This window comes from Apodemus sylvaticus, chromosome 10 (assembly GCF_947179515.1).
Source record: "Apodemus sylvaticus chromosome 10, mApoSyl1.1, whole genome shotgun sequence".
In the NCBI taxonomy this organism is placed as follows: domain Eukaryota; kingdom Metazoa; phylum Chordata; class Mammalia; order Rodentia; family Muridae; genus Apodemus; species Apodemus sylvaticus.
The window spans coordinates 36,978,358-36,990,962 of record NC_067481.1 but is presented as its reverse complement, the minus strand read 5'-3'; the positions used below and the strand labels follow the sequence as shown (position 1 = coordinate 36,990,962).

At 38.8% G+C, this 12,605-nt stretch overlaps 1 protein-coding gene across 2 annotated transcripts in view; it reads right to left on the bottom strand.

The window, feature by feature from the left end:
* Positions 1-12,605, bottom strand: part of Vmp1 (vacuole membrane protein 1) — a 102,669-nt gene that overhangs the window by 48,377 nt on the left and 41,687 nt on the right. For both annotated transcript variants that reach the window (XM_052194321.1, XM_052194322.1), the window contains exon 7: positions 632-763. In XM_052194321.1, coding sequence (XP_052050281.1) covers positions 632-763 — 132 coding nt within the window. The remainder of the gene's footprint in view (positions 1-631; positions 764-12,605) is intronic.

The following is a 12,605-nucleotide window of genomic DNA, read 5'->3' as shown; positions in this document are numbered from 1 at the left end:
ATTATACAATGTTACATTCTCTCAGCAAAGCTTTCAGGCTGTTCTCATGGAGGAAATGGCCACCACAGAAAGAGAGCCAGAGCTGGCTGGAGTACTGTACACCTGCAATCCTTATGAGTTCAAGGTCCTCTTAGGCTACAAAGCTATATTCTATCTCACGAAATAACAAAACCCAACTAGTAACATACAAAAAGTGTGAACACCCAGACACAGGCAGGCCCATGAGCAAGCACATGACACACACGGACATACACACACACACTTTTTGAAACAAATAGGTGAGTGACACTTATCTGTTCCTGGGAGGAGAAAAGTAGCTTTTTATCTTCTTGCTACTAGTTTGTTTGAAAAAAGGCACTGACAAAAAGTTTGTTTAGGTTTTTCTCCCTCCTGGAAGTACTGGGGACAGGACCCAGAGTCCCATGTGTGCTGTTCAAATGTTGCACCTGGAACCTCTATCCCTAGTCCCTCTCTATTCATCATTAAACCTTCAGTATTTTCTGCATATCAGGTCCCAGGTCACATTTGCCTTTGTTTCATGTTGGCAGTTTTCTTTCATGCAGAACTCCTAATCCCACACTTTAATAACCGTGAATGGGATTAGAACTCCACCTCCCCACTGTGTTCTTACTTGTGCAGCCTCTGCATGTTCCAGCATCTCTTCAAATTCTTGATACTCTTCATCATCTGGTTCAGCCCCTGAAAGGCGAGCTGCTCTGGCCATGAAATATGGAGGCAGTTCTCCAATGGCTGTCCCAATGCCCTGTGTGAAAAAGCAAACTGCTCACTATGAAGTTCAGGTTTCAGTGGGGACACAGAACATCAGATAATATTCTCCTACATTTCCAAAAGCATTTTGAGATATATTGGATACATATGCTACACAATTCCAAGTTTCAGAGTTTGAATCCCAGCCCTGATGTGCCTTGTAAGCAAAATAACAAATAGACTATGAGATCTTCCTTGACACATACATAGGCTCAATATAGCATCTCTTCTTCGGTTCTAGTGTTTTTCTTTTTTCTTTTTCTTTAAGGATTTATTTATTTTTATTTATACAAGTACACTCTACTGTAGCTGTCTTCAGACACACACCAGAAGAGTGCATCGGAGCCTATTATAGATGGTTGGGAGCCACCATGTGGTTGCTGGGAATTGAACTCAGGACCTCTGGAAGAGCAGCTCTTAACTGCTGAGCCACCTCTCCAGCCCTCTGGTGTTTTTCTTAATGTTTATCCCTATCATTTGGAAGCCACAGCCAAGAAGATCATAACTTTTATTTTCTTTGGTTAGCTTGAGCTATAAAGTAAAATCTCTTTCAAAAACTAAACAAAACAAAACTCTCCAGGCAAGCACCAAAAGTCACCAGTATAGCCAGTTACAATTCTCTAGGACATTTCAGATATTAATCTCAGAGCAGCCTTTTCTCTTATTTCCTGCCTTCTTTTCTTTTAAAAATAAAGCCTTAAAAAAATTGCAGTCAAGTGCCCCCCTCAAATCCTCAGTAACAGGATGGATAATTGTTATGATAAAATTTAAAACTGTCTTATGTTTTCATAGTGATTCATATTTCAGTCACTTTGTAGATTTGTTTTTGAAGAGAAGGGTTTGTTGCTGTTGTTTTTCCTTAGTCAGTTCAGGTCGTAAGATAAAAATAAAGTTTAGAATCAGGAACTTGGTTTAGACTTAAGTGGCTTAAATACAGATAGGCCATAATATGACAGTCTCGGGAGAAACCTTCACTTTGAGCCAGCCAGCCAGCCAGCCAGCCAGGTCCTCTGCCCTGAGTAACTATGAATGGAAGGGTTTGTGAGTATACAAGGCAAACTTAACTCTTTCATCTTGCTCTGCTCTAAATGCATTGAAAAGAATCCTTGAAGACCCTGGAGAAATGGCTCAGAGGGTAAAAGTACATACAATTCTTGTAGAGAAGCCAAGTTTGGTTCCCAGCAGCCACATGGGGCAGCTCACAATCACCCAGACTTGAGCTCCAGGGTATCTGACACAGTCTTTTGGCCTCTACGACCAGTTGAACTCACATGTGCACATGTCCACGCATATACATACGGTTAAATTATGATAAATTTTTTTTAAAAGGCAAAGAGCCAGGTGTGGTGATACACACCTTTGATGCTAGCACTCATCTGGCAGAGAAAGGCAGATCTCTGTGACTTGAGATCAGCCTGATCTCAAAAGAATCCTTGAAGGACATAATCAAAAATTTTGTGTATTTAGTATGTAGAACCAAAAGCCCAAATATAAATCCATTTTCTAGGTGTGAAATAAGAACTCTGAAAAAAGACATATTTAAGTACTCCAAAGTAATTCTGTGTTGAAGAAGAGAGAAACAGAGAGAAAGGAGTAGAAGATCAGGAGTATGGTCAGAAAAGTTAATGTTGATCAACTCTGAAGGACAATAAACGCCATTAATATTTAAAGTGCAGAAGATCAAATATTTACTTTTATTTTCATATATGAACTAAATCTCAGCAACCAAGTCAGTGATAAGGAAGTCTTTTCTATGAACGTCTTCCAGGTGGGGTGTGGAGGTTCTCGACGGTAAGTTCCTGCTCATGAGGGGCTTGAAAAAGAGTTTGAGGACAACCTAGACAGCAGAGGAAGACACAGCCTCAGATGAGAAAGGGTATTTTAACTAATAATGAAAAAGAATATACTTGGAACACTAATTACTATTTTTATAAATACTAATAATGGATTATCATACCAAGTTTTAATGTCACAAGTCATTATTTTACCTTGTGACAGAAATACACAAAAGCTATTCCTGTTTAAAACAAACTACACTGGGCAGGCATGGTGGAGCACAACTTTAATCTCATGCAATGGCAGGTGGACCTCTGTGAGTTCCAGGAACAGCTTGGTCTACAGAATGAGTTATAGACAGAGCTACATAACTAAACCCTATCTCATAAAAAAATGAAAACAACAACCAGAAAGCTCACAAACTTCAAGGATCTCAATGAATCAACCCTCAGGAAACACAGGGAACAGAGGAATAGACTCAAACTACACAACCAGAATAAAGCTAGTAAAATTGGCCAGGAGAAACTATTTGACAAGCTCTTGTAGTCAATGAACAAGTTAAAAAAAAAAAAAGTTACAAAATGTGTGGGGTTTTCTCTAAGATAACAGAATCAGTCAAAACAGGAGAACATAAATATTAGTTGAAGTCTGATAAAAGTACATAAGTATATTTGATTCCTTTCTACACTTTAGGGAAACGTTTAGATTAGCAGTGATCACACCTCAGATAAACCTCATTAGCTACACAACTACCAATGTGCAAAGATCAACTTTTCCATGATAGAAAGTAGAAGGAAAGTTCATTATAACATATTAGTTAAAATGTGAACTTCTCAAAGGTCAAATGTGGATGCCAACAATTCTGGAAGCAATCACCCAATTCAAACTTGTGGTAAATTCCCTTAAAGCTAGTAAAGAAGTGACATAATGGAGTGAAAAGAAATCAAGAGTTACTAAGTGCCTCCGAAAAGAAGCCAGAGAGAGCTTACACTAGCAGCTTGACAACACACCTGAAAGCTCTGTAACAAAAAGAAACAAATGCATCCAAAAGGAGTAGACTGGCAGGAAATAATCAAACTCAGGGCTGAAATCAACCAAATAGAGACAAAACCAAAAACCAAAACCTACACAAAGAATCAACAAAACCAGGAACTGGTTCTTTAAGAAAAATCAACAAGATAGATAAACCCTCAGCCAGACAAACCAGAAGGCACAGAGGCACTACCCAAATTAATAAAATCAGAAATGAAAAGGGAGACATAACAGAAACTTTGGAAACTCAAAAAAAAAAAAAAACCATCAGATCCTACTACAAGAGTTTATACTCAACAAAATTGAAAAATCTGGATGAAATGGACAATTTTCTAGACACATACCAGGTGCCAGTGTTAAAACAGGATCAGATAAACCAAATAGTCCCACAAGTCCTGTGGAAATAGAACCAGTCATTAATAGTCTCCCAACCAAAAAAAAAGCCCAGGACCAGATGGGCTTAGTGGGGAATTCTATCATATTTTCAAAGAACACCTAATACTGATACTCTTCAAACTATTTCACAAAATAGAAACACAAGGAACATTACCCAATTCATTCTATGAAGCCACAATAGCACTTACACCCAAACCAAACAAAGACCAAACAAGGAAAGAGAATTTCAGACCAAGTTCCCTTATGAACATTGATGCAAAAATACTCAATAAAATTCTGGCCAGCCGAATCCAAGAATACATCAAAACAATAATTCACCACGATCAATTAGGCTTCATCCCAGAGATGCAGGGATGGTTCAATATATGGAAATCCATCAATGAAACACACTGCATAAACAGACTCAAAGAAAAAAAAAAACACATGGTCATTTCATTAGATGCTGAAAAAGCTTTTGACAAAATTCAGCATCCCTTCATGATAAAAGTCTTGGAGAGATCAGGAATTCAAGGCCCATATCTAAACATAGCAAACCAGTAGCCAATATCAATCTAAATGGAGAGAAACTTGAAGCAATCCCACTAAAATCAGGGACCAGACAAGGCTTCCCACTCTCTCCCTATCTATTCAATATAGTACTTGAAGTCCTAGCCAGAGCAATCAGACAACAAAAGGAGGTCAAAGGTATACAAATTGGAAAGGAAGAAGTCAAGATATCACTATTTGCAGATAATATAATCATATACTTAAGTGACCCCAAAAATTCCACTAGATAAACAACTTCAGCAAAGTTGGATATAAAATTAACTCAAATCAGTAGCCTTCCTTTACTTAAAGAATAAACAAGCTGAGAAAGAAATTAGGGAAATAACACCCTTCACAATAGTCACAAATAATATTACATACCTTGGTGTGACTCTAACCAAGCAAGTGAAAGATCTGTATAACAAGAACTTCAAGCCTCTGAAGAAAGAAATAGAGGAAGATCTCAGAAGATGGAAAGATCTCCCATGCTCACAGATTGGCAGAATTAATATAGAAAAATGGCCATCTTGCCGAAAGCAATCTACAAATTCAATGCAATCCCCATCAAAATTCCAAATCAATTCTTCATAGAGCTAGAAAGAGCAATCTGCAAATTCATTTGGAATAACAAAAAACCAAGAATAGCAAAATCTACTCTCCACAACAAAAGATCTCCTGGGGGAAAATCACCATCCCTGACCTCAAGCTCTACTACAGAGCTATAGTGATAAAAACTGTATGAATAGATTGGTACAGAGACAGGCAGAAAGATCAATGGAATGTAATTGAAGACCTTTGCAAATAGAATTGCAAAGCTTCTGTAAGGCAAAGGACACTGTCAATAGGACAAATGGGCAATCAACAGATTGGGAAAAGATCTTTACCAATCCTATATCCAATAGAGGGCTAATATCCAACGTAGACAAAGAACTCAACCCACACACCAGAAATGAACCCACACAGCTATGGCACTTGATATTTGACAAAGGAGCTAAAAACATCCAGTGGAAAAAAGACAGCATTTTTTTTTTTAAAGATTTTTATTTATTGTATGTATGTGAGTACACTGTTGATGTCTTCAGACACCAGAAGAGGGCATCGGATCCCATTACATATGGTTGTGAGCCACCATGTGGTTGCTGGGAATTGAACTCAGGACCTCTGGAAGAACAGTCAGTGCTCTTAACCACCGAGCCATCTCTCCAGCCCGACAGCATTTTTAATAAATGGTGCTGGATCAATTGGAGGTCAACATGTAGAAAAATGGCAAATTGGCCCATTCATATCTCCTTGTACAAAGCTCAAGTCCAAGTGGACTTGAGACACAGAAGCTTATAGAGGAGAAAGTGGGGAAGAGCCTTGAACACATGGGCAGAGGGGAAAACTTCCTGAATGGAACACCGATGGCTTATGCTCTAAGAATAAGAATTGACACGGTGTTGGCGCATGCCTTTAATCCCAGCACTTGGGAGGCAGAGGCAGGCGGATTTCTGAGTTCAAGGCCAGCCTGGTCTACAGAGTGAGTTCCAGGACAACCAGGGCTACACAGAGAAACCCTGTCTCGAAAACGAAACAAAAAACAAAAGAGAAAAAGAATCGACAAATGGGACCTCATAAAACTGCAAAGCTTCTATAAGGCAAAGGACACTGTCAATCAGACAAAATGGCAATCAACAGATTGGGAAAAGATCTTTACCAATCCTACATCCAATAGAGGGCTAATATCCAATGTAGACAAAGAACTCAAGAAGTTAAGACTCCAGAGAGTCAAATAACCCTATTAAAAAATGGGGTACAGAGCTAAACAGGGATTTCTCAACTGAGGAAACTCGAATGGCTGTGAAGTACCTAAAGAAATGTTCAGCATCCTTAGTTATCAGGGAAATGCAAATCAAAACAACCCTGAGATTCCACCTCACACCAGTCAGAATAGCTAAGATGAAAAACTCAGGGGACAGCAGATGCTGAAGAGGATGTGGAGAAAGAGGAATACTTCTCCATTGCTGGTGGGATTGCAAACTGGTAAAACCACTCTGGAAATCAGTTTGGCAGTTCTTCAGAAAATTAGACATAGTACAAATGGGGGGGACCCAGCTATACCACTCCTGGCCATATACCCAGAAGATGCTCCAACATGTAATAAGGACACATGCTCCACTAAGTTCATAGCGGCCTTATTTATAATAGCCAGAAGCTGGAAAGAACCTAAATGTCCTTCAACAGAGGAATGGATACAGAAAATGTGGTATATCTACACAATAAGAGTACTATTCAGCTATTAAAAACAATGAATTCATGAAATTCTTAGGCAAATGGATGGAACTAGAAAGTATCATCCTGAGTGAGATAACACAATCACAAAAGAACACACATGGTATGCACTCACTGATAAGCACATATTAGCTCAAAAGCTCAAAATAAACAAGCTACAATTCACAGACCACATGAAGCTCAAGAAGAAGGAAGACCAAAGTGTGGATGCTTTGGTTTTTCTGAGAAAGGAAACAAAGTACTCACAAGGAGCAATTATGGAGACAAAGTGTGGAGCAGAAACTGAAGGAAAGGCCATCCAGAAACTGTCCTACCTAGGGATTCATCCTATAAACAGTCACTAAACCCCGACACTATTATGGATGACAAGAAATGTGTGCCGAAAGGAGCTGGTTATGGTTGTCTCTGAAGGGGCCCTGCAGATACAGAGGCAGATGCTAGCTAGCAGCCAACCACTGGACTGAGCACGGGGTCCCCAATGGAGGAGTTGGAGGGAGGACTGGAGGAGATGAAGGGGTTTGCAGCCCCACGGGAAGAATGACAATGTTGGCCAACCAGAAGCCCCAGGGCTCCCAGGGAGTAAACCATCAACGAAGGGGTACACATGGTTCCAGCCAAAAGAGTAGCAGAGGAATGCCTTGTGGGGCATCAGTGGGAGAAGAGGGCCTTGGTCCTATGAAAGCTCTATCGATACCCCAGCTTGGGGGGGTAGAAGGGAGTGGGTTGGGTGGAAGGGCATCTTCTTGGAGGCAGGGAGTGGGAGGATGGGTTGGGGGTTTTCTGGGAGGGGGAAACAGGGAAATGGTATAACATTTGAAATGTAATGAAATGTAAATGAAGAATATATTCAATACAAAATTTTAAAAAGAAGTTTTAAAAATCAAGATCTATATCAGGGTCTTAATTGATCATATTGATTTCTGCAGTTTAATTCTTCATAATTTTTTTTAATAAAAGAATGGAAATCATGTCAGTATTCAACTATTGTACAAAAAATTTAAAAGACATACACTCATCCAGACAGGTTCTCAAAATACATTACATTCTACATGCAAAGTTATTACACCAAATAAGGCACTGAGGACTTGGGTTTCTATAGCTCTTAAAAGTAACTTTATAAGGCTGAGGCTTAGCTTACTGAGTAAAGTGCTTACCTAGCATGTCTGAAGCCCTCGGTTTGATCCCTACCATGGCATAAACTGGTATACACCTAGTAACAGAGACAGGAGGTCCAGACATTCAAAGCCATGCTTGGACACATTATGAGTTCAAGGCCAATCTGGGACACGAAACCTTTTCTCCATAATAACAATAATGATGATAGTTTTCTAATTTCTTTTAAAAGGATTTATTATTTTTAACTTATGTAGGATTTGGGATCAAATTCAGGTCAATAAACTTGATGGCATGTGAGCCATCTATTAGTCCTAAAAACCCTGTATAATTATTTATTTATAAATAAAAACACAGGCTTGAGAGATGGCTTAGCAATTAAGAGCAGTGGGGCCGTGAGTTCAATTCCTAGCACCTACATGGCAGCTTACAATAGCAGGATCTGATGCCCTCCTTCTGGTGTGCAAATGGACATGCAGACATAGCACTCATATACACTAAATAAATCTTAAAAAATAAAAATGAAAACTGAGATCTAATTGAAAGTAGAGAAGGGAGGTTTCTTCTATTGTAAGAGAAAAACAGATGTTTCTCTAGTCCTGAGAATAATAAAGCAAAAAAGAAAGATAAGCAATCCTTGTTACTATTACCTGAAGAGTTCAATGTACTCAAAACATGAGCACCAAGTGAGAAGCATGCATCTCCTTGCTGTGTTAATTTTATTCAAAGGTTCTAGGAGGGGGAAATATTTAAACTAACACTCAGTCAAGTAAATTCAAAAGCAGCATGTGGTCTTATAGTCAAGAAATTTTAGGTTTAATGGTAAGCCTGGACATCAGACCTCCTGGAAGCTACAGATATACAATATCAGAATGCTAACATCCTTTCATCATAAAGCTATTTTTGAGTAACTATTCCATCTACAAATATGAGAGGTTAAATAAGCAAAAGCCTGGAAAGTAACCTTGAAATCACCAATGACGTCAAGGCTCTTGCAGTAATGCTTAGAACAGCTTTCCCATCCTGACAACATCACTGTTGTTCTGCACAAACATGCCTGCAGCTTCCAAGCCATTATTTTTTTAGGTTTTTTTTTGTTTTTTTGTTTTGGTTTTTTTTGAGGGTCTTACTGTGTAGTTCTGGCTGGCCTGGACCTCACAGAGATCCACCGGCTTTTTCATCTCCAGTGCTAGGATTTAAGGCATAGACCACGATGTTCAGCTTTTTTAAACTCATTTTTAAAGTTAGTATATACACAAAGATAATGTCAGTTTTGAAAGCCTCAGAAATGAAATTCTGACAATGTTAAAGAATGGATCAAACTTTAAACATTACAAACTGAGAACAAACGAGGCACAAAACAAGAAACCCATGATGTGCCAGTTAAAATATGCAGAACTGGCAAATCTACAGATATGCACAGTCGAAGTTACCAGGGTCAGGAAGAAAGACAGAATGAAAAATTTTTTAGTTGGTTCAGATTTCTCTTTCAAATGACAAAAAAAGATTTAGAAATGGATACTGGAGATGGTTACACCAAAATTGTAAATGTATCTTAATGATACAGCACTACATGCTTAAAGTGGTTAGAGTAGGAAAAATGGGATCAAAATACATGATATACACATATGGCAATGCCATGATGGAATCTATTACATCTATTACATAGCTGCTTTGAAAGAACGCGGATGGGGTGGGGCTGTACAGCTTAGTGGCTGGGCCTGCGTCTGGTACCCCACTGCTCCCTCCATAAGCCAAGTGGAACTGGAGTGGCTTCTAAAGGGCTGTCAGGCAAGGGCTTTGCCCTATGTTGGGACTATTAGGAGGGGGTGTAACTCTGATGAAGGAGACCTGTTGGAAGGTCCTAGATCATTTCAAATGAAGCCCAGTGATTATGGATTAAAATTCTCAAACTGTAAGCCAAAATAACCCTTTCTCTTCATCTCACGTATCTGTTGTACTAATGCAATACTCACTTATACAGATGTAACCTGAAAGATACCTGATTGATCTAATCTATGAAACAATTCCCTCTATGTGCTCCAAAGAACAGATGAACAAGGGAGGAGTGAGGCAGCAACTAGAAGGGACATAAATGACGCTTGCTGATTTAACATACTCTGAATGAAAGTGAAGTCTAGAAGGGCTTCTAAGATGCTAATGGCTTTACTGATACAACATATTCACAATAGTGAAATCTATAAGAATATTTTAATCTGCAAATTATATAAAAACCTTAAAGCAAGACATTTTAAAATCAACTAAGACATTCTGCCCTCCAAAAGTGAAAACAAACAAGCAAACAAACCTGAAAGTGCACAAAATCAAAATCAATAAAATTAGGTAATCTCTAGGAATCAAGACACAGTACATTCTGAATCATGCTTCCAAACACTGGAACTTTTAAAAGTTGTGTGTCATTAATAATGTACGATCCACTGACATCCACTATATTTAAGAATGTTAAGTCATTAACACTGCTTTTAATCTTTTTTATCAAATAGAAATTCTATGCCCAGGCAGGGAAGTGGTGGCGCACGCCTGTAATCCCAGCACTTGGGAGGCAGAGGCAGGCGGATTTCTGAGTTCAAGGCCAGCCTGGTCTACAGAGTGAGTTCCAGGACAGCCAGGACTATACAGAGAAACCCTGTCTCGAAAAAACCAAATCCAAAAATCAAAAAACAAAACAAAACAAAACAAAACCAAAAAAAAAAAAAAACAAAACAAAAACAAACAAACAAAAAAACCCCAGAAGTTCTATACCCAGTGGCTAAAGAGATGGCTCAATGGTTAAGCCCACTGCTAGAGTTCAGCTCCCAAAACCCACTGTGTGTGACCTACACCACATTTAACTCCAGTTCTACACCATTCCAGCTCCCTCCACAACCTACATAGGTTCATGAGACCACACACACACAAACCCCTAAAAAAAAAGTTTTGTTCTCATTAAACATAAATTAAAACAACTTAAGTTAGCATACAAAATAATGGGTTCCACTGTGGCATTTTCATACACACTTTGCTGACCCTTTTAGATTTATTTTAATTATGTGTAAAGTGGTTTGCCTACATGAATGACTGCATACCACGTGTTTGCTGCTACTCACAGAGATCAAAAGAGGGGAGGGGATCCTCTTGAACTCAAGTTAAGGATAGCTGTGGCTAGCAAGGACTTTTAACTGCTGAGCCACCTCTCTATTCCCTAATATAGTATTTTCAATGGTCATCTATTATTTTGCACTTAACCAACTGTATCAAATGTCATGGCCCGGTCATATTCTACTGTGTATGTACATCCTATCTGTTCATTCCTTCATTCATCTATTTAGGAATAACAGGTTGCTATCCCACTTTTCACTTTTGTGAGAATATTGTTAACAGTGACGCTCAAGGGTCTGACAATTCTCATTTCCTTTTGGTATTTATGTGGATGTGGAATTAGAAGAGTCATGTGATCATCCTTAGCTTAAATATTCCTGTTAATCTGGTGCACAGAGCAGCAGATAACTTTATATTTCTGCCACCAATTTATTCTGCACTAATTTCTTTACCTCTTGGGAGTCACTTATTTTCCTTTACATCATTGTCATCATCATTAATATTGGTAACATTATTACTGGTTTTCTGAGACAAGGTCTCTCTCTGTAGCCCAGATGGCCCCAAACTCATGGCATTATTCCTGTCCTAGCCTCTTGGGCATAACCATGCCTGGCCTATTATCATTTTAATAATAATCATCCTAGTGTCAGGAAGAAGGGTTTGAGGTTTCCTTGTGGTTTGGAATCCATTCCCCAGTAACTAATAATGTTGCTCACCTTCTCATATACTCACTGACCATTTATGTATCCTCTTTGAATAAACGCTATTGAGTTACACAACACCCTCTCCTTATGTTTTTGACAAGAGGACACTGCACATGCCAGGCAACACCCCTGTCCCTTGTTGACCTTTATAATCCCACTGTTGGTGACAGGAGTTTCTCAAACCCTTTAGATATCCTTCAGTGCTCATTGCCTGTGTGATTAGCAGCTGCTTGCCGGGCTAGAGGTTATCTCCCCAATTTCTTAGTGGTTGCCTGTGGCAAAATACATCATTTTAAATATTTTCCCCCTGTGCTTTAGTCATGAAATATAAGAAATCGCTGCCAGATTCAACAGCATGCATATTTTTCTTTATATTTTCTTCTAGTAGTTGGACAGTCTGAGCTCAGCTTTAGGTTTTTTTATGTATTTTAGTTAATTCCCACATATGATGCAAAGCTAAGGTTTAACTTCATTCTTTCAAACATCCCATCATGCAACAACATTTAATGAAAAGACTGTCTTGTAAGCAACAGGTACCAATTTAAAAATAACTTAATGCTAACTGGGCATTGTGATGAATGCCTTTAAACTTACTACTCAGCAGGCAGAAAGAGGCAGTTCTCTGTAAATTCCAGGCCAACTAAGGGCTACATAGTGAGACTTGTATCACAACAACAACAACAACCCAAAATTACAAAGCCACATTGATATGCATTAAGATTCTCGTATGACCAAAGAGATTTAAGTAGGGAAAGAAGAAAATGCAGAGTAGACAAAATCTTGCACTGTGGGTAAAGCCTGTGTTTCTCAGGAGCCAATTAGTATTTGAGAAGTAAGTCATTATACTAGGCTGGTTTACAGCAGTCATGAAGCCTGGCTAAAAAATACACCAGACAACACACACTAATTCAAAGAAAACAC